This window comes from Tursiops truncatus, chromosome 10 (assembly GCF_011762595.2).
Source record: "Tursiops truncatus isolate mTurTru1 chromosome 10, mTurTru1.mat.Y, whole genome shotgun sequence".
In the NCBI taxonomy this organism is placed as follows: Eukaryota; Metazoa; Chordata; class Mammalia; order Artiodactyla; family Delphinidae; genus Tursiops; species Tursiops truncatus.
Window position 1 is genome coordinate 85,026,772 of NC_047043.1, and position 21,430 is coordinate 85,048,201.

Consider the following 21,430-nt stretch of genomic DNA (forward strand, 5'->3'; position numbering starts at 1 on the left):
AAACTAGGAAGAACTTAACAAATTCATTCAACAGACAAAGGGATTGAAAACTGGGTCTCTTCTCACCATTTCTAATACTCAAATGCCCTTGCCACAGAGGAATGGTCAGATCTCTCAAGCAGATTATTCAACAGCTACAAATATTCTGTTAGTGTCCCTAAATTTGATAAAAATATAAAAAATTTAAAAGACCCCAATGATTCAAAAGTAAAACATATTCCAAAAGAATTTTCCAAGACAAGTAAGTGTAATTATTGAGTGGCATTTCCCAGTATGGGATAAAGACTCATTTCCAAAATTAACAAATCAAAATAACATCTTCACTCTATGAAGCAATTATAATTGTGTGCTTAGGAAAGGCAGTAAACAAATGACCTAATTTTGAGTTTCTTACCTAACGCAGCAAGATCTTCTTGTTCCTGACTCTTTCCCAAAGAAGCCATCATTTTTGAATACAGATCAATCCACCACGGATTATATTCCAAAACCTGTTTAACTGCCTCATCTTCAAAAAAGTCAGCTCTGGGGAAAAAAAAAATATGAAAGGGCTTGTTACACAGAGTTAGGCTGTTTTTCACTTTTTAAAATTTTACCTTAACTCATCACATCTGCACTAGAAATACAGACTAAAAGTACATTTCAAGGAAAGACTGAGCACTGCTATTACTTTCGTTGTGGTTACTAATAGTCATAAATAAAAAGTAAGCACTGGACTAAAGGGATATTTGACATCTGTGATCTCTTTAGACAGAAAGTACAGAGAAGACCAGTCCCCTTCTGAAGTCCCATGCCCTGTACCACAGCCATGTGGGATGAAGTGAATCTGAACACACAATGGACTGAAGCCTAGGGCTTGTGCGAGGTTTGCAAATATCACAGATTTTTGTAAGGTTATATAGTTAAAGGAAAGCATCTTTTAACTCCACCAACAAAAAATAAATAAACACATGAGAAGATTTAGGATACTACATATCCACAGATGTCACACACACACACACACACACACACACACACACACACACACATACACACCCCTTATTTTTTAGCACGTGCACTCATGTTTCCTTCCATGATGCAATCTATTTTATTTAGCTATGCTAATCTTAATAGTTCCTTAATTTAAAACTATTGCAAAAGATAAAAGCAACCTTTGTAGAGAACAGAAAATTAATTTTCCCACACTTTACTTTCTCAGTTTTAACTAGGAAAATAACTGCTACATTCAAAATATACTCTTGGAGGTCACTTATTCAGAAACTATATGGTCTTGCACTCAAAGTTGGAAACTGATATTCTTGGGTAAAGAATGACAAAAAGTACATAACTCATGGTGGAAAATTCATTTATATTTCTGGTAATTAGAACCTCAAGACACTGGGTGTTTTGGTAAACTGGATTTCCTAGCTCACAGTTTTGTGACCTTAAATATTTTTTCTTTCAACTGAGATACTGAAAAATATTTTTCATTTATTTATTTTTGGCTGCGTTGGGTCTTCATTGCTGCGCACAGGCTTTCTCTAGCTGTGGCGAGCATGGGCTACTCTGTTGCAGTGCGTGGGCTTCTCATTGCAGTGGTTTCTCTTGCTGTGGAGCACAGGCTTTAGGCACGCGGGCTTCACTAGTTGTGGCACACGGGCTCAGTAGTTGTGGCTCGTGAGCTCTAGAGCGCAGGCTCAGCAGTTGTGGCGCACAGGCTTAGCTGCTCCGCAGCATGTGGGATCTTCCCGGACCAGGGCTCGAACCCATGTCCCCTGCATTGGCAGGTGGATTCTTAACCACTGTGCCACCAGGGAAGTCCCTGAAATATTTTTAAAATTAAAAGGATCACAGATAACTCACTGAGTTCTTTGGATGTGCCAAGCACTGCACTAAGTACTCTTCATCAATTATTTCCTTGAATCCTCACACCACCCCCACAGGCAAGGGGTGCTATTAATACTCCCCTTTTACATGAGTAGAATCTGAGGGTTGGAAAAATTGTATATCATGGTTAAGGTCAAAGAACCAGTAAGAAGTGTGGCCACAATTTGGATCCACTGAAGTCTCAGTCTGAAACCCAAGCTATTAACCAATACAAACATTCCATTTTTATGACTGAGGACATAAGGCACATATTGGACAAAACTGAACAGCAATTATCTTGAAATAGTAATTCTCAATATCAATTCCTGTCAGGATCAGGCTGCTGCCCAGGACACTGGCCTTGACAATTCGGTGGACCGCAGTGCCCTCTGCTAACTTGGGATGTTAGCAGACACGACTGGAGAGGGAATGGCTTCTGCTTTGGGATGGGCTGCTTGAGGTGTCCTTGCAGGACATACAAGCAAAGACCTGTCCAACAGGCGGTCAGACATGCAAATCTGATGCTCAAGAGAGACACCTAGGAGTCCTGAGCATTCAGACAGTTACTGAGGCCAGAGAAGAGGACAGAATGCCCAGGGAGAAAGAAGTGGCACAGTGTGAGGAAAGGGTGTCGAAAGCTGGGGTACCAAGGACATTTAAGTCAAGGGTAGAAGAAGAGCCCATCTGAAAAGACGCTGTTTTCTCCCCAGGAGAAAAATACTGGGGAAAATTGCTTCTGTAGAACAGTATCTCTGCCACCTTCATGCCCTGCCCCCCAAAAACTTTCAAAGTGTTTTGAGTAAAATCTCACTAATACAGTCCCTCATCTAAATTGGGATGGTTTATTCTTTATGATGCCCAAGATCTGAGGTCAACTGATGTTCTACTTTCCCGAATAAATTATTTTCAACTTTTTAAATGCCATTAATTCAACGAGCATTCACTGAGGGCCCTCTATATGCGGGGTCGGGCAGATGAAGATCAGTAAGACTCAGTCCCTGCCCTTCAGGGCACCACAGTTTAACGGGAACCACAGACACAAACCCAGAATGTTACAAAACCATGCAGTAAAAACAAGATGAGCTATAACACACGAGCAGCTCCTATGCCAACTTGGAAGGGAGGGTGCCAGGGGGTGACAACTGAGCCCAGCCTTAAAGGGTAAGTCAAAGTTTTTCAGGGAAAGCGGGATGGGGTGGGGAAATAGTCAGCAAAGGGAAACCAGGAGTAAAAAGTGTGTGAGAAGCGGTGTAGTACAGGCGGGGAGATGCCAACATTCGTCACCGCCATACTATGAAATGTGGGCAGGGGGTGGCAAAAGAGATGCTACAGAGGCAGGTGGCGTCCAGATCACAGAGAACTTTCTATACATGCTAACGAGTTAGGAGCTTATGCTGTAGGCAAAGGAGAACCCAGTAAGGGTTTAAGCAGATTTTCACTCTCAGTACCTAAGACATCTTGCTGGTAGTCTTATGGTTGATGGATCTGCAGAAGTGCAGGCTGGAATGAGAGATGCCAACTGGGTGTTAGGGGACAGCTGCAACAAGCCAGACACAGACCACAGATGAGGGCCAGGAAGAGACGGAGTGAAGGACAGAGCAAGGAGATAAACGGTACAATTTCAGGATTGATTGAAAGGGTGGGATAAGAATGAAGTCAAAGATGAACCCCAGGTATCTAACCTGGGTGACTGAGATGAAAAAAAGGGCATTCCACCAAGCAGAAAATTCAGGAAGACTTTACAGGTAACATGATGAGTTCGATTTTGAATATGTTGAAACAAAGGAGTCAGTGAGATGCCCAGTGGCTCTATAAACCCTTAACCTGGCTTTTCTTCATAGCACTTATCACAGTCCAAATACCATCCACTTCCCCACTAGAGTGTAAGCCGCATGAGGGCAGCTACCTCGTATTCACCACACTCTCCCTGCTGTCTACAACACTGCCTGGCACGGAAGTCATTCAAACAAATATTTGTTGAACAAATAAGTGCGTACGTGAAAGGATGAATAAGTGACATGTTTATCCCAGTGCTTTTTCCTAAGGTTGCTGTTTTGAATAAAGAGCCACCTTGGAAGCAGATGATCCTCTTCTCAGCCTTCTAATTACTACTTGTCATTTTGAGATTTCCTCAGTAAATCCAGAACCCTGATCAGTCTGTCATCTTCTTTAACACATGTGTAGCACTGTACATTACAATTTTACTTAACACCCCGGATTAGGAGGTACAAACTACTATGTATAAAATAAACAGGCTACAAAGATGTACTGTACAGCACAGGGAATATAACCAATATTTTTTAATAACTTTAAATGGAGTATAATCTATAACAATTTTGAATCACTATGTTGTACACCTGAAACAAATATAATATTGTAAATCAAATATATCTCAATAAAAAATAAACAAACAATAAAGAGGGCCTTCTCTTGTTCCAAAAAAAAGGCACCCCAAATGCTATACGATCATTTTTGTCCCTTTTCTTATCTCATAGATATTTTGAATGTTGACTAAATTCTTTTACTTTCTCCCAAAGAAGGAAATAAATGAGATTTTATGAACTGGTTGAAGTAAAAAATATGCCAACAATTAAAAAACACTTTGCCTGGGAAGGAAAAGAAAACACCACTCTCAGCAAGAGAAATATGAAAACTTAGCTATAATAAGCAAAAGGGAAAGGACTATGAAGGAATGTTTCAAGATGCCTTCAACATATTTTACTGTAAAAATACTACTCAAAAGGCAAGAAATGGATAGTAAAAAAAAAATAATTGTTTATGGATCATCTATATGCCCAGCATTCTGCTGGGCTGCAAAACATAGGGGGCAAAAAAAAATCACACACTGGTACCCATACTTTACAAGAGAGGATTTTAAAAACAATAATAATCTGAAGTCATTTATATGTGCCTTTGAAACGTGTACATTTTTGTATATAGTCAATTTACCTTTCCGCTTTAGGATGAAATTAAAATTAGTTTTCCTTAAGCTCCTAAAAACTCTGACAACATGAAGAGACATCATGACTTGTGAGGACGAGTCAAACAACTTGAAAATGTCATATATTATGCTAACGTAATAGATTTTATATTATGTATTACACTGGCATATATATGTATTACGTAGTACCCATTTACGTATATTGATATAAATGTCTAATACAATGCATGCAATGTACTGTCTGCATGGTAGATAAGAATTTACAATAAACTTTTTCTTCCACTGTACTAACCATTAAGAACAACAAAAAAAGCACTGAGCTAAAAAAATTTAACTGAAAGTTTAAAAGAATTTTGCTTGCACTTCATTTAATATAATACATTTGGGTGAGTCAGTCAGCTAATATAAATAATGAGTAACGCAAAAATGACAATTTGCCGAAGTCTTATTCCTACCAGAAAAGTCACAAAGAACCTTTATCTCCTGACACCCACTCTCCAACTTGCCTGTGGCTAAACTTAAGTCACTCGTGTAAAAAAAACTCTTCCTGGAGAAATGCGAAGAACATTTCATGCATACTATTAAAGAAAATGTGGTTTTCTGGATAAAGAACCAGAAGATGGAGAAAAATAAGGGCTGCTTCTAATATCACACTGCTAAGTATAAATTCCAGTTTCTTGATTTTCTCAGGCCATATCGCTATACTTCGAGTTTGAGAAGAGAAGAGATAGGCAGTTCTGCTAATTAAGCTCCCTCCCACTCGAAATTTCTGTCTTGTAAGGCTCAATCTGTTCTCATGCTTGCCCGGGAAATTCGGTGACAATGAAATCTTTCTGCTTTAAATATTCAGCTTGATTTTAAATGCGTTTCTTCAAATTATTCTTCAGTGGACCTTTAAAATCACAATTGGAGAGATAAAGGTAATTAGAAATGGCAATGTAAATGGAGTTGAATCTCCCAGACGTCCTCCAAAATATAACCCAGCCTGCTCTTACTCAGCTTCCCTCAGGATGTCCAAGAGTTCCCCCATTCATCACTACACATCACTCAGCCCATTTGCACATCACAGGATATATTTCTGCCATTCCAATTAGTCTCCCACTGTGTCACAGGAGATAGAATGTTAATCACAAGAGCAACAGCAGTTAAACTGAGAGTGTACATGAAAAGGAAACATAAAATGACAAATGGAAAGACTCTTTTCAAGTCCTGGCCGAGCCACTTAGTAGTGGTGTGACCTTGGATGAGTCCCTTAACCTCCTTTCCTCAGCTGTTGTGAAAACTGAATTAAATAACCACATGAGAGCACTTGACAAGCTGAGAGCACTATACAAGTATAAGGGAATATGATGATGACAGCTGCATATATAACAGTTTAAAAATCGTGGGCCCGGAACTTGGGAAGAATAGTAATTGAGGTCTACATCAAAACACGACTCACATCCTAGGAAAGCCACCGAGTACCCACAGAGGCCCGGGGACAACCACTTCCTTGAAAGAAGTGCTGCTATCGAGGCCAATGAGAAACATCACAATCTTTCCGAGGCAAGTGATTATTTACCTACCCGTTAATTAGATCTGTTCCTTAGACAAATATAAGCCTGATAGAGACACACGATGGCTCAAGACACAATTAATGCAGGTGGGAAATACAGCAAAACTTAAAAGTAGATTTTGTTTAGACCCTACCCCAATGAACAGTTATTTGTTAATTTGAAACAGATCCTCGATTACAGGTGCCAGTGGATGAAAGTGTTGGGAAAACCCTGGATCAGCCAAGAAACGTGGGACATGTAGATTCAAATTCTTAAAAGAAATTGAAACATGTTTTCAATTATACATACCATTAATCACAACAAAGAGTCTCCTGAAAAGAATGGTACCTACTATTCTCATGAATGCGATGTTCTATTTTTAAGTTTGGCGAGGAAAAAACTCAAAGTACACTAAAAGACTTCTCTGGTGCTGCAATGAGGTAACGAAAAACAGTATCTTACAAAGATCACAGAGGTATAACAGTTGTAGGCTAATTCAAATGTCAACTAAGGTTGTGAGCCATCACTAAATTCTAGAGTCCAAAAAAGCACATACCTAACAGTTAAAAAGATACTCAAAAAATTTTTAAATACTCAATGTCAAGTAAATTATTCAATTCTCAAAAAAACCAAAAAGCAAAACAAAAAAAAATCCCTCAATACTCACAGGTAATGATCAGGATCAAACTTCGCCAGCTCAGCAGCCAGGCGTTTCTGCCTTCGTTCGGCTGCAGGGGTGGAATCTGGATCCTTAAGATCGATAACATCACTCAATTCATCCTAAGAACACCCAGGAAAGAAAGAATAATTGCTATCTCCTATTTCAGCAATGAAAAATCTCATTTTGTACAAAATGCCCAAACACAGGAAGAATCTAATTGATCAGTAAGCCGTGATACCACGTGTGACATTTAGATTCAAATCCAGCAAATGTTTGTTAGACACCTACTACCTGCCAGGCCCTGTTAGAAGCTTTCACATCAATTATGTCATCTAATCCTTAAAACAAACAAACTGATTAACATAGATTAAGGCTATAAAAGTTTAACATGAAAAACAGAGTAATCCTCTGCAAGCAAACAGGAACATTTAATTCTGCACTCATTCCCCCATTTACTCCCAGAGATTTGAAAGTTAGGAAAGGCAAGTTGAAATGAATTTCTAGACCCAAGACAGAGCTGCTGCTGCCAGGGGTGCCACGTCAGCAAACCAAACCTTGGTAACTTCCGTGTCCCTGTAAATACTCGCCTTGAACAGAAATGCAGGCTATCCAGTCGACCCCCCACCCCGCACCCCCGCCAAGGCCAAGCCAACTCTGGGCTCTGTCCTTATTTCCTTGTCCCTTCTCACCCCTAACGAGAATTGTTAAGGGCAATTTTGATAGATATGACTTTCCACTTGAAAATTTACAAATCCAATCCCAAGTAATATTCAACCTTACTGTAATCATCTTCACCTGGATGAGTACATACTGCTGTATGGCTTGTTTCCTAAGCCCAACCCTACAGAAAACAGGTGTATTACTAAAACCACCTACAATGCCACATGGTCTTCTTTCTTTTGATCAGAATTATGAAGGAAAGAAACTTTGTACAATGCAAAATACCCCTAAAGCTCTTTTTTTTTTCTTTCTTCAGTCTGCCCTTTCCTACTACCAACCGCAAGGGATAGTAGGCAAACGGGAAGCAGCTTGAACACTATTAGCTGAAAAGAAGTCAAGGGAAATAAGTTGGTAGACAGTCGTGGACGCAAACCATTAGAACAGACTTGTAAATTGAGTGGTACGTTAGTGCCTAATACCCAAGCTTAAAGTCGACAGCTGTAGCACAGCAAAATCACTACAATGAAACCAGCTACACAGAATCGGCCAGGGAAAGACTAGGATACAGAACTCCCCACACAATCATAATTTCTGCACTTAAAAAAAAAATCTCTCTTCCCTATCACAATCCACTGAGCTCAAGTAACATCAACAACATTTAATATAAGCACATTCTAGTACAATGAAGGGGCCCGGGGAACTTTCTGGAAGTCACATCCAGAACATCTTAATACTTTTAAGTACAAACATTCTGGGCAAAAATCAGATCACTGGCTGTCCCCAAGCTTAGGAAAATTTGCATTCCAAAAGTTCTTTTACAATTTACTTTTGGAAGACTCAGAATGTATTTTCCTATAGACATACTATGATAAATAACAGAGAATCTCGGGGCAGCCCGCAAGTTTATTCAAGTCAAAATAAACTGTAAATAGAGCACTCACGATACAAAGTTCCCAAGTGTGCAGCAATGCTTCCATGGGAAAACGCTTTCAGAGCTCTAGTTTCACCCATCAGAAGCACCTCTCCCCTGAGCAGGACAGCCTGGACTCTTCCTCGCTTCTCTGCCTCCTTACCTGCCTGGCATCAGCTCCTCAGCCACAGAGCCAGGAGGGGCGGTGAAGCGGGCCCTGCGGGAGACAAGGACGGTGCTGTGTCCGCAGGACTCCCCTCCGCTGGATGAGTACTCAGAGCCGCTTCCTGCCCGGGGACCCCAAGTCCCTCTCCCCAGCAGCCTCCAGTCCCCGGATTTGTTTCCTCCTTCGAGCCCCAAGGAGTTCCCTGCCTCCTGCCCACCACGACACACACACATTTCTGAAAACAGCCTGTTGAGGTAGAAGAACCGTGACTCTGGAGTTAGACAAACTCTGAATTTAGAAGCCAGGTCCAGTCTAACTGTGCAACCTCTCAGCCTCAGCACGCTCACTGTGAACAAACTAGACACGCCTCCGTCACAAGGCTGGGACTACTTTCCTCTTGCTGCTGTAACGAAATGCCACAAATGTGGCTTAACACAACACAAACGTAGAGGTCTAGAGGTCACAAGTCCAAGGTCAGTCTCACTGGGCTAAAACGAAGGCGAAGGCAGGGTTGGTTCCCTTTCGGACGTTCCGCGGGACCGTGTGCTTTTCTGCCCTTTCCAGCTTAGAGGCTGGCTGTCCTCACTCCTGGCCTAGGAGCCCCTCACCACAAGGCTCCTTCTCCCTCGGCTTCCGTCATCATGCGCTTGCTTCTCTGTTTTCACTTTGACTCTCTGACCTCCCTCTCGTAAAGACCCTGTGCTTAGACAGGGCCCACCTGGATAATCCAGGATAATCGTCCCATCGCAAGATCCTCAGCCTCTTCACATGTGCGCGGTCCCTTTCGCCATGTACTTAGTACGTGGGGTCAGTACGGGGACATCAGGGGCAGGGGTGAGGGACAGCATTCTGTCTCCCATAGGCTGTAAGAAGGGTTAAATGAACTAATATGAGCAAGGCCTAAGTACAGGGTGTGATCATTCAAGAACGTCAGTTTCTTTCTCTCTGACTCCTGGCTCCACTGCTGTTCCCTGTGGCTCAGGCGCTGACTTCCTATTGAGAGCACATACCCTCCCTCCTCTTCAGCTGCCTCACTTGCAAGTAGTAAGAAAAAAAAAAAAATTGGGGAGCCAGGGAGGATTATAATGTCCTGCTTCATTATTTCATCTGGACCAGATACAAGGTCAACAACGGGGTATAATCTTTCAGACTCACATTTCAGAGGATAACTGGACCGAAGTAACCCCAGGCATTTCAAAACCTTAACTGCACCAAGAATAAACCCAGACTCTTACCATGGCTCAAAGCGCTGCAGAATCTAGCTGCGTCTTGTACTTCAACCTCATCTCCTACCTTCCCCTTCTGGCTCAAATACACAGGAGCCACACACCAGACTTCTTGCCATCTCTGGAACACTGAGTCTCTGCGCTTACAGCACCCTTCTCGTCATTCAGGACTCAGCAAATGTCACCTCCTCCAAGAGGCCTTCTCGGGGCCTCCTGGCCAAAACAGCACCACCCCGCCCCGGCTCTCACATCACCCCCTTCTCCTTCACTTGTATCTGAAATTATCTTGTTGATTTGCCCTTTAGACGATTACTATCTGCCTCTCCACTAGAATCTTCCATGAGGGCAGAGATCTGGTCTGTCTTCTTGCTTACTGTACCCTCAGCACCCTGCCTGGTGTTCACTTTCAAATTGCTCATTCAGCAAACAGCGTGTGAGGGTCTGCTCTGGGCTAGACGCTGCTCTGGGCGCTGGAGACCTGGAAATAAACATACAGACAAGGCCCCTGCTCCCGTGGGAGTGAGAATTCAACAGCCAGAAGAGAATTCTCCCCCACCTCCCCCAGCCTCCGGACTCAGGGCGTCCACACAGCTGCGCAGCTCGTGTCCCGCAGAACGTGAACGTCCACAGCAGTGCAAGCCCCGCCCAGGCCTGTCCTTCGCACGATCATCCGCAGCGGCCCTGTGCCCACTGGACCCTCAAGAGAAACTGGAACTAAAAAGTGAAGTTAGCTTGGGGTAGTGAAATCAGTCTAAGGTATCTGTCAACCAAAGGGAAGGAAGAAAAGAGGATGAGAAAAGACACACTACAGCAGAGTGAAAGTGATTCTCTTTCTGTTTTGAAAGCATTGCTAAGGTCACTGCTAGGAGAGCTATTTAAAGACCAGAGACTCTAGGATTGTTGCTGCTGGCAGCCAGTGTCACCAGGAGCCTGCTGTGAAGCCCTGACTTGGAGCAGCCAGAGCAGCTTTCCAAAGGCGCCCTGTGGCTGGCAGCAACTTCAGAAAGGAGACAGAGAGAGAGAGAGAGAGAGAGAGAGAGAGAGAGAGAGAGAGAGAGAGGGAGCGCACGCACGCGCACGTGTCTGTACGGGGAGGGGGGTGACAGAGATTTTGTTTCAGCACACATATTTTTATTTCCATCTCAGTATCAGCATAAAATACCAATGCTCACAAGCCAACCCTGTGTAAATGGCTGGTGGGAAAAAAAGTATGAAGGACTATACCCTCTCCCCCAATAAAGGGTTAAATTATTCAATTCAGAGAAGATACCCGGGTATTGGAATTACAGAGGATGTTTTACTTTCTTTGTTATACTGTACTTTCATAATGAATACATATCACTTTTATCATCAGAGAAAAATGAAGCTATATTTCATTTAAAGGGGTGATGGTGGAAGGAGACTAAAGATACTAGTAAAGTATGAGTAGTCAGCAAAACTCTATGGATATTTTCTCATCCAAAGGCAGCACCAGAGAAACTATAAACTTGGGAGAAAACATTTTCTCACTAGTTGAGAAAACTGTGGTTTCTTAAACACATCATTTTAAAATAGATGTTCTCAAAGCTCTTATTTATGCAATAGTGGTCTCAGTTTCCTCTAGCTGGTTTACTAGCAGAGAAAGGTCTTGGGTGGGGGAATAAACTAGGAGTTTGGGATTAACATATATACACTACTATATATAATAGATAACCTACAAGGGCCTACTGTATAGCACAGGGAACTATACTCAATATTTTGTAATAACCTATAAGGGAAAAGAATCTGAAAAAGAATATATATATATATTTTTTTTTCCTCTCTCTCTCATTCCTTTATAGCTTTAGACGGGTAATCCCCAAATAGACTAATAATACTCTCAGCCAAACAATTAAGATCCATTTGCTGTAGTTTCTGCTGTAGAAAAAACTGACTCTACTCTTACTACCTCAGAGATGACGTGGGAGTGTGATTAGGGAGAGAGAATACAGAGAAACGATAACTCAGCAGAAAAACATAAGGTTCTGAACGAAGTATCTCATCAGCAATAGTTGCTCTTAAGTAACTCCCAATTTTGTTCCCTTTAAGGAGTCTTGAGAGCATTTTATATTTCTCAAGGGCAGAGGTCTTTCTAGCATCCTATTCTTTTTGTCAAAGAGTTTTCACAATGTAGCATCTCCTTAAATTTTCCAAATGGCCTTATAAAGTAGGTGAGCAAATTTATCCCTATTTTACAAAGAGCAGATAAAACTTATGTGGTCAAATAACTGGCCTGCATCCGAAATCTAAACAGAGGTACAAGTGGGACTAAAACATAGGTCCTTTAACTTTCCTTAGCAGACTCAAATATGTCTTACTATAATAAACCACACGCTAAGCAGGTTTAACATCCTCTACCCAGACAGGGATGAAGTTAAAATAAAACACTGTTCGCCACCATTTCTTTCATTTAAAAAAATTAAGACCCCATTATGTTGTTTTCTGTAGTACAAATAGAAAATAATCCAGAATCTCCACTTCATTCATGAAGTAGAATTTACTAGAATGTTTGAGGAACAGAAAGACTAATGTCATTCCTTTTTAGCCTAACTGACAAACGATCAGATTTTAACAAGAGATTACATTCAACCCCCATCAAGAGTAAATAAACAAAAGTGCCTACTTGTATATCAAGAACTAAACAATTTCACAAAAGCCACAAACCCATTCTCACCAGGAATATTCTGTCTCATTTACATATAAAACAGAAGAGACATCAAGCCACAAGTATACGATTTTCATTTTTTAGAGGTATAAAACATAAAGCTTTTCAGGAAGTATGATGAGAGAGGGGTTCTGTTCTGTATTTTGGAAACTTCATGTCCACAATAGCAAATGAAGTGGAAAAAAAAGGAGACCAGGGCACCTTCCATGTGTAAGCGCAGTGAGACTGGGCAGCACAGCCAGTGCAACGGAAGGGAGTGAACGTCCGAGTAACGACTATGTACAAGGAGCTGTGGTTTGTGCTCTAAATACGTCACCTCCTACAATCTTCATAAAAAACCTCCAGGTATAAGCAGAACTGAAATTAAAATACGCAAATAGTAAAACCCTTGGTATATACCAAAGTCTTTTAGAAAGACATACCTGTAACCGCTGAAACACTCCTGAGCGTAAGTTTCCAAACCCATAGCGGCACTCCGGATTCAAAGTACTTTCTGGTACCTCTTCATAGGGGGACTGTTCAATTTCCCAATCAAACTCTTCATCGTCATCTTCTACTCCTTCCTCAGAAACCTCAGAAGCACCTAAATGTGCGAAATACTAATTTGTTAAAGCATTGGATTTCCTAGGTACAACCTGGGGAAGAAAAAGTATCGGAAAAAAATGCCTGCCCATGTACCCCAAAAGACATGTATAAGGATATGCATAGACCCGCTATTCTTTTTCTTTCTTTAATTGAAATACAGTTAATGTACCATACTAGGTTCATTACAGGTGTACTACATAATGATTTGACATTGGCAAACATTATGAAATGATCACCATCTGTCTCCTTACAAAGTTATTACACTACTATTGACCATATTCCTTACACTGTACATTACATCACTGTGGCTTGCTTATTATGTCACTGGCGGTTTGTACGTCTTAATCCCCTTTACCTATTTCAGCCACCCCTAGTCTCACTAATCTTATTAGCGAAAAAAAAAAAAAAATAGAGCCAACCCAAAGTTCCATCAGTAGCAGGATGCATAAATAATAAATGCAATGAAAGCAAAACATATCTCAGCTATATGTGGATAAATCTCACAAAAAATGTTACGTGAAAGAAGCCAGATAGCAAACAACGCCTGTTGTATGAATTATATATACAATTCAAAACCAGGCTACACTGAGGGTAGTGGTTACCTTGGAGAGTAAGGAGGGTGAAATAACCAGGGTAGGATTCCAGGATGTGGGAAACGTTCCATTTCTTGACCTAGGCAGCATCCACTTTATATTTACTACACTGAATCGTAACCTTCTGATTTTAGCTCAAGAGGCCAATATTTCGCCAAACACAGAGATGCTATTTCAATTCGTCCCAAAACATGACTGACCTACAGGTTCAACAGAGTTGTTTCTGTCTTTAACTTATGTGTCAGCAAATGAACTATTTTCACATGGTGTCACATGACTTCCTTATCTTGTCACCTGAAGTATTTTCTCCAATTTCCTATTTGCTATATCCCTTTTCCCCTAGAAACACACAGCATTCCAAATATTCATTTACCTGTATTTCCTCCCAAAGGCAATAAACATACCTATTTCTTCCACAAGTGGTTTTGCAGTCCTGGATTTTCTTGGTGCCAGTAGAGCAGTTAACATGTTCAGCCCTTCAAAATGCTGGCCAGGAGTTTCTTTGGGCAATCGAATGGTAAAAATTCCTTAAAGATAAATTTGTTTTATGCTTAGCTAGATTTAAAAATTCGAAGACTTCACAAATACAGCTAAGAAACAGGTATCTTGGTAAACTGTAATTCTATTACATAGAGCTCCAAAATTACACCCTTATTATATAGTTAGTGAAAAAGGCTCAAACAGGACTTTTCAGAACTACTGTTTCAGCTGTCACCTCTATGAGAAATTAATCTGTTAAAGCCACAGAATGCTTAAATCCTACCCAATATCACCTTCACCTATTTATATTATTAAAGGTTCAAGTCAAAAATGCAATGGCCTGAGAAGGCAATAGCTTAGGGTTACCCGTAGCTACTCATAAGATTTATTTCTGGACTGGGGGGGGGAAATCAGGATATTTAATCCAATGAAGAAGAGCAGCAGTTTCAAATACACATGGAATCTTAAATAAGGCAATGACGGCTTGATAAAGTTCTTGATATCTCAAGAAATATATCCCTAAAGTCTGTCTAACGCAGACCCAGATTCCATCTGTGTACTCCTTTTCTTTCCTTGACTGGGTTTATCAGCTTCATCTAGGCTTGCCTATGAATGGATTACATTATTCACTACTCTTACATTTTAAAACAGTTTACCTCTTTCAGTGCACTTAACCCATATTCTAATGTATCAGCTACAACTAAACCCAAATATTTCCACATATACAACCTTCTTAAACCCCCATGTACTTTCAAGATTTAATAACTTTACTCCTGTATGCAACTTACTGCAATTAAAAGCAGATTTACTACCTAGAAAGGCAGTTTCATTATACTTTATTACCACATTAGTTATATTGTGCTATGGGTTAGAACTTTGTCATTTAACTCTTTCATCCCATCTTTCCTCCCTTACCCTAGTTCACTGAGGTCAATAAATAGTCACTGAATAAATCACACAACAGTACACAAGTTTATTCTTACTCCAGATCCAGTGACAAAGGAAAATCCAGTGGTTTCTACAGAAGGAAAATAAATGGTTTCAAGACGAGTTGAAATGAAGGGCTTATCAATTAGGAGTAGAAAATTCAATCAGCCTTTAAATGCCCCCTATGGACAGTTTCTCTCTCACCTACATGTAATTAAATTTTAAGACTGAAAATTGCACAAGAAAAAAGAATATATATACAAATACATATATATATATAAACATGAATATATATATATATATATACTGAATCACTTTGCTGTACACCTGAAACTAACACAATATTATAAATCAATTATACTTCAATTACAAAATAAAATTTTAAAAAGAAAACTGTAATTTCTTAATTAACAAATTAAAAAAATTTTTAAAAAGAAAAAGAAACATTCGACTCACAACTTACAAAAATCATCCACATCTTTTCTAACCAGTCACCTCCAACAATCTAACTTACTAAATGGAGGGAGAAGTAGGAAATAAAACTTCTAGACAGCAAAGCCAGAGTATATGACTAATTGAACTTTACTTTAAAGAATATTGTGAAGTACTTTAAAGGACTGAGGAAATGTAATTGTTAAAAATCCATGAATAACAGGCACTGGACGTTAAGAAACGATAAAGAGTGAGAGGGGCAGATTGCACTTGCCATACACCTAAAGGTCCCCATAGTACATGAGATTATTATTTAACTACTCCAACAGGAAGAATCCAAAGAAAAAAACTAACAAAAATTCCAAAGGCAATACCTTTATCTGCAGCATAGGATCCCTGCTCGCTTCCATTTTCTACAATTCTTCCAGGAAGGGTTAATCTGCAGATGTAATAAAAGGTCTCATGAAGTCCTTAAATTACAAAGCATCATAAGGGACCATCCGTGATATTAAACATCAACAATTTTAAAAGGATAATCCTAGCATTTAAATTTTACAAACTAAATAACTTACATTTCTTCTCTAGCTAAGAAGAAAGAAATCAGAGGTGACTCATCTTTCTGTTTGAATAGGCGCTGTCACTGATAAAACACTTAAGAAGAAAAGCCACAATAAATATTAGATATCATTACTGTTACAGTTTTTTCCCTTCCTAGTGAGAGTTATTTATATACCTGGTGCCTGATACAGCATGGGCTCAATAAAAGTGTACTAATTAGCTTCCAAAAAAAAAAGAATCAAGAAGTGAGAAAGAATAAAGAACCAACAAAACCAACTGTTTATATTGGGCAAATTACTACTGTTAAGTAGTTCAAAAAAAGGCAGAAAGCAAAAGTGTTTGTCTCATATCTCATTAATACCATATGGGGATTTCCCCCTCTGTCCTACTAAAGGACATGAACTGATTTCCCTGTTTGCAGTTTTACTCTGGGTCAGTCAGTCTTCCACTGAGGCCCCAAAAGAATTCTTCTAAAACAGAAATTTGATTGTCACTTTTCTATTAAAAAAGCTTCTATCGCTGCCTTGATACTGACTAGATAATTTAAACTCACCAGTACTACATGAGGCCAGCTCCATTCCACTCCAAACTTAAAATATGAACCTCCTTTCCTCCCACATCCCCCTCCTCCATGCTACCTATTCTAACATCATCACCATCATCATCATCAAACTTGGCAGACTCCAAAAGGTCCGGGGCTTTCCAACCTACCTACCTTTGATCCCAATGTTTCCTGAAGCTACAACACATTTTCCAAACAAAAATCTCTTCTAAACTCAATCTAAAGATTCAGTTACGAATAAATTAGTTTGTTATCATGCATACAAACACTAACTTTACTCTCAGAATCTGAATGGAGTCCATTTGTGGACTTAAGTCCAAGTTGTGCCATTTACTAGCTCTGTAACTTTCTTGGTACAAGTTCATTAACTTCAAGGCTCATATTCATCATTTATAAAAAGGGAAAAATAACAATCTATCCTAGGGTTACTCTGAGGAAGAAAGGATAATGTAAAAAGCTTAGTGGCTAGTACAGTAGGCAAGCATTCAGAAACTGTAAACTATTATTATCATCTCCCTTCTCCTAAACCCTTTGTAACTATAGAGTTAAATTCGTCATGCATGATGGTGAAATCATATTTGCTCACAGATCTGCCTTCCCCACTAGACTCTCAATTCCTCAAGGACAGGGGTGAGGTTTTATCCATCTCTGGTATACTGTAGCAAACTGTATTTCCAAAGATGGTCCATCTCACATCACTCCTCCCAACAGTGCAATCTATGTCCCCTCCCCTTAAAAGTGAGTGGGCTTCTGGAACTGTTTTAACCCATGTAATATAGCAGAAGTGACACTGTGATTTCTGAGGTTAGGTTATAAAAGATGACATGGATTCTGCCTTGCTCCCTGGAATATCTGCCCTTAAAACCTTCAGGTATCATGGAAGTGGTCCAACTCCCTGAAGGAATCACAAACTAGACCATGAAAACAGACCACACAGGGAGGTCCTGAGACCACTCGAGAAGAGATTCCCTCCTCCACCCACCCTATCAGCCCCCAGTTGCTTCAGCCCTTCCTGTCCCAGGTCTAGTCACCGTGTGACTACAACTAAATTAAAGACCTCAAGCCAGAACAGCTCAGCCAACCCCTTACCAAATCCCTAAGGCACAAAAACCAAGAGAGGGAGTTAAATGATTGCTGTTTTACACCATTAGGCTTGACTGGTTATTTAGCAGCAGATAACTGCAACAGTAAGATGCTCTTAATAAAAATACCCACCATTTACTGAACACATAATTACCAGGCACAGTAATAAGCATCATGCATGTATTATCTCAATCCTCACATCAACTCTTTAAGATCACTAATATTAGTTCCATTTTACAGATTAGGAAACTGAGACTAAATAACTTGCCAAAAGTCACAGAACTTTAAGTGTGCTCAGACCCACAACTCCCGAGCCTCTGCTACCCAAGGAATGGATGAATTTGTATTAAAACTACTCTTTAAATTGCTTCACACGTCCTCTTACTTTGTCTTCATCAAAACTCCCAAACTTAAGCAAGTGGTTTTTATTTTGAAATTTTTATTGTATTGTATTTATTTTACAATCCTCTCTCATTTAATATCTTTTCTCTGAGCCTCTGCGCTCTCATCTGTAACATGGGTAAATAACAGAACCTACTTTGTAGGACTGTCCTAAAATCAAGTGAGATAATTTACATAAAGCAGTAACCTGAAGTAAAAAGTCAATAAATGTTTCTTAACACCATCATCGTCTTCTACCCATTCTTCATGTTCTGGCTTAAATGTCACCTCTTCAGAAAGGCTTTCCCTGGCCACTTTGAATAAACCCAGGCTCCTTTTTATTCTCTATCAGTGCACTTTACTTTCCTTCAGAGAAATTACCACAATTTGTAGTTATATGTTTACTTGTTTATTGTTTTTCTCTCCCCACTAGAATGAAAACTACGTAAGACACCACCACATCCCCAATACCAAAAACAGAGTCTGGAATATACCATGAGCTCGATAAATCAAGCGAAAGAACGAAAGAGTGAAGAAGTAGGGAAATGCAATATATTCAGATAGATGGATTAAGTTAAGGCCTAATAGATACCTGAGCAAAACTGGTTCAGGCCCAGTGAAGGAACCAGCTCAACTCAAGAGCAATGTCTGTGCTGGGAAAGTACTTAGTTGGGCAGGAAAGGTAGGCTGGAATGAGAAAGATGAGGAGAATGGATTTTCCCTTGGCGGAAAGGAGAGAACAAGGTATTGACAATGTTAAGTAAGAATAATCTGGCTGTGTCCTCTCTAAAATGGGGCTAATAATAATGCCTATCTCTAAGGATCGCTGTCCAGGTAAAATGAGACAATGCACACAAGTACTTAACCCGCCACTTACACGCACTGCTTGCCCGCCACACGAATTGGGGAGGAGAAGGGGTTAGCTGTTACCACTGCTGTTACTGTTCTTCAAGGAGAAAAATGCAAACAGACAAGTGCTGAAGGTCCCTCCCTGAGGCTTGGGGGCGACAACCACAATGAGGGGGCAAAAACCAAACAGAGAAGCAGACAACGAGGAGGTAGGAGAACAAGAGGACTTCGGCGTCGGCGGGGCCAAAGAAGGCGAAAATTTCAGGGAATAGGGAGCGGTCAGCCGAGAGGTCGGGGAACAGAACGTGGACTGAGAAAAGTCAAATGGACGGGTCAGCTGGGAAGTCAGTGCGCGCTGTCCCAGGGCAAGGGTGACTAACGCAGAGCGAAAAGAAAACAGAAAAAGGGACAAGAACTAGGGCAACAGGACAGAAAATGGAAAGGCGATATGGTCCCAAACTCTACGTTTTACAGTGGCTCCGGAATCTCTTCCAGGCGGGGATGTAAGAAGGTTTAAGAAAGGATGACCTCAGAATGGGAGAAAATATTTGCAAAGGAAACAACTGACAAAGGATTAATCTCCAAAATTTATAAGCAGCTCATGCAGCTCAATAACAAAAAAACAAACAACCCAATCCAAAAATGGGCAAAAGACCTAAACAGACATTTCTCCAAACAAGATATACAGACTGCCAACAAACACATGAAAGAATGCTCAACATCATTAATCATTAGAGAAATGCACATCAAAACTACAATGAGATATCATCTCACACCAGTCAGAATGGCCATCATCAAAAAATCTAGAAACAATAAATGCTGGAGAGGGTGTGGAGAAAAGGGAACACTCTTGCACTGCTGGTGGGAATGTGAATTGGTACAGCCACTATGGAGGACAGTATGGAGGTTCCTTAAAAAACTAAAAATAGAACTACCATATGACCCAGCAATCCCACTACTGGGCATATACCCTGAGAAAACCATAATTCAAAAAGAGTCATGTACCAAAATGTTCACTGCAGCTCTATTTACAATAGCCCGGAGATGGAAACAACCTAAGTGTCCATCATTGGATGAATGGATAAAGAAAATGTGGCACATATACAATGGAATATTACTCAGCCATAAAAAGAAACGAAATTGAGCTATTTGTAATGAGGTGGATGGACCTAGAGTCTGTCATACAGAGTGAAGTAAGTCAGAAAGAGAAAGATAAATACCGTATGCTAACACATATTTATGGAATTTAAGAAAAAAAATGTCATGAAGAACCTAGGGGTAAAACAGGAATAAAGACACAGACCTACTAGAGAATGGACTTGAGGATATGGGGAGGGGGAAGGGTAAGCTGTGACAAAGCAACAGAGTGGCATGGACATATATACACTACCAAACGTAAACCAAATAGCTAGTGGGAAGCAGCCGCATAGCACAGGGAGATCAGCGCGGTGCTTTGTGACCACCTAGAGGGGTGGGAGGGAGGGAGGGAGACGCAAGAGAGAAGAGATATGGGAACATATGTATATGTATAACTGATTCACTTTGTTATAAAGCAGAAACTAACACACCATTGTAAAGCAATTATACTCCAATAAAGATGTAAAAAAAAAAAAAAAGAAAGGATGAGCTTCTGCAACATCCAGAACACACGCCTGGAAGAGTTCGCTTCCTCAGCACGTGCTGCAGGGACCTCGGGAAAACGTAGTCGCGATGCTGAGAAGTGCTCTCTTGTTCTTTCATCCTCCCTCGATAAGCAGTTATTTAATGAGTGAATAAATGTATAAATGAATCCCCAAAACACGCTTTTCCCGGAGCCAGGCACCCGGAACTCGCCTGAGAAAGTACGGCTTGGCGTAGAACCTGAAGTCGACCCCCTCGAAGTAGACGTCGAACTCGGAGACCCGGGCGTAGGGCACGCGGATAGCGACAGTCAGGAAGTCGGGGTCCTGGCTAAGGTCGAACGCCGGGGTCAGCATCACCACGCCGGACTCTGGTGCCCAAGTCGGTCACTCTCGCAGCAGTCGCAGTCCTGCCGCTCAAACTCTCCAAGAAGTCCCCACGCTCCGGTGCCCCCTCCGTTAGACACGGCGCTTCCGGCTCGAGGCGGAAGTGCTCGTGCGTGAGAAAGGAAGTCCCGCCCCACGGCGATCTCCGTGGAGACGGGACGCTGTTAGTGGGGAGGTGGAGAAGGAACGTGGTGAATGAGCCTTTGGGCGCAGAAATTGAACCCAGGGCATAACTTGGAAGAACCTGGGCTAGAGTCCGCCTTGGACCCACCAAGCCTCTTTGGAGGTTCTTAGAGATGATTTGAACATTGGCTTTGCAGGCAGAGAGACCCGCGTTTGAATCCCTTCTC

General features: G+C 40.9%; 1 protein-coding gene across 1 annotated transcript in view; it reads right to left on the reverse strand.

Moving 5' to 3' along the window:
- Nucleotides 1–21,168, reverse strand: part of SHQ1 (SHQ1, H/ACA ribonucleoprotein assembly factor) — an 86,544-nt gene extending 65,376 nt beyond the window's left edge. The window contains 6 exon segments of the mRNA XM_004325714.4: nucleotides 395–522; nucleotides 6,986–7,098; nucleotides 13,047–13,207; nucleotides 14,207–14,329; nucleotides 16,016–16,080; nucleotides 20,908–21,168. Coding sequence (XP_004325762.2) covers nucleotides 395–522; nucleotides 6,986–7,098; nucleotides 13,047–13,207; nucleotides 14,207–14,329; nucleotides 16,016–16,080; nucleotides 20,908–21,050 — 733 coding nt within the window. The 5' untranslated portion in view covers nucleotides 21,051–21,168.
- Nucleotides 21,169–21,430: the final 262 nt, after the last annotated feature.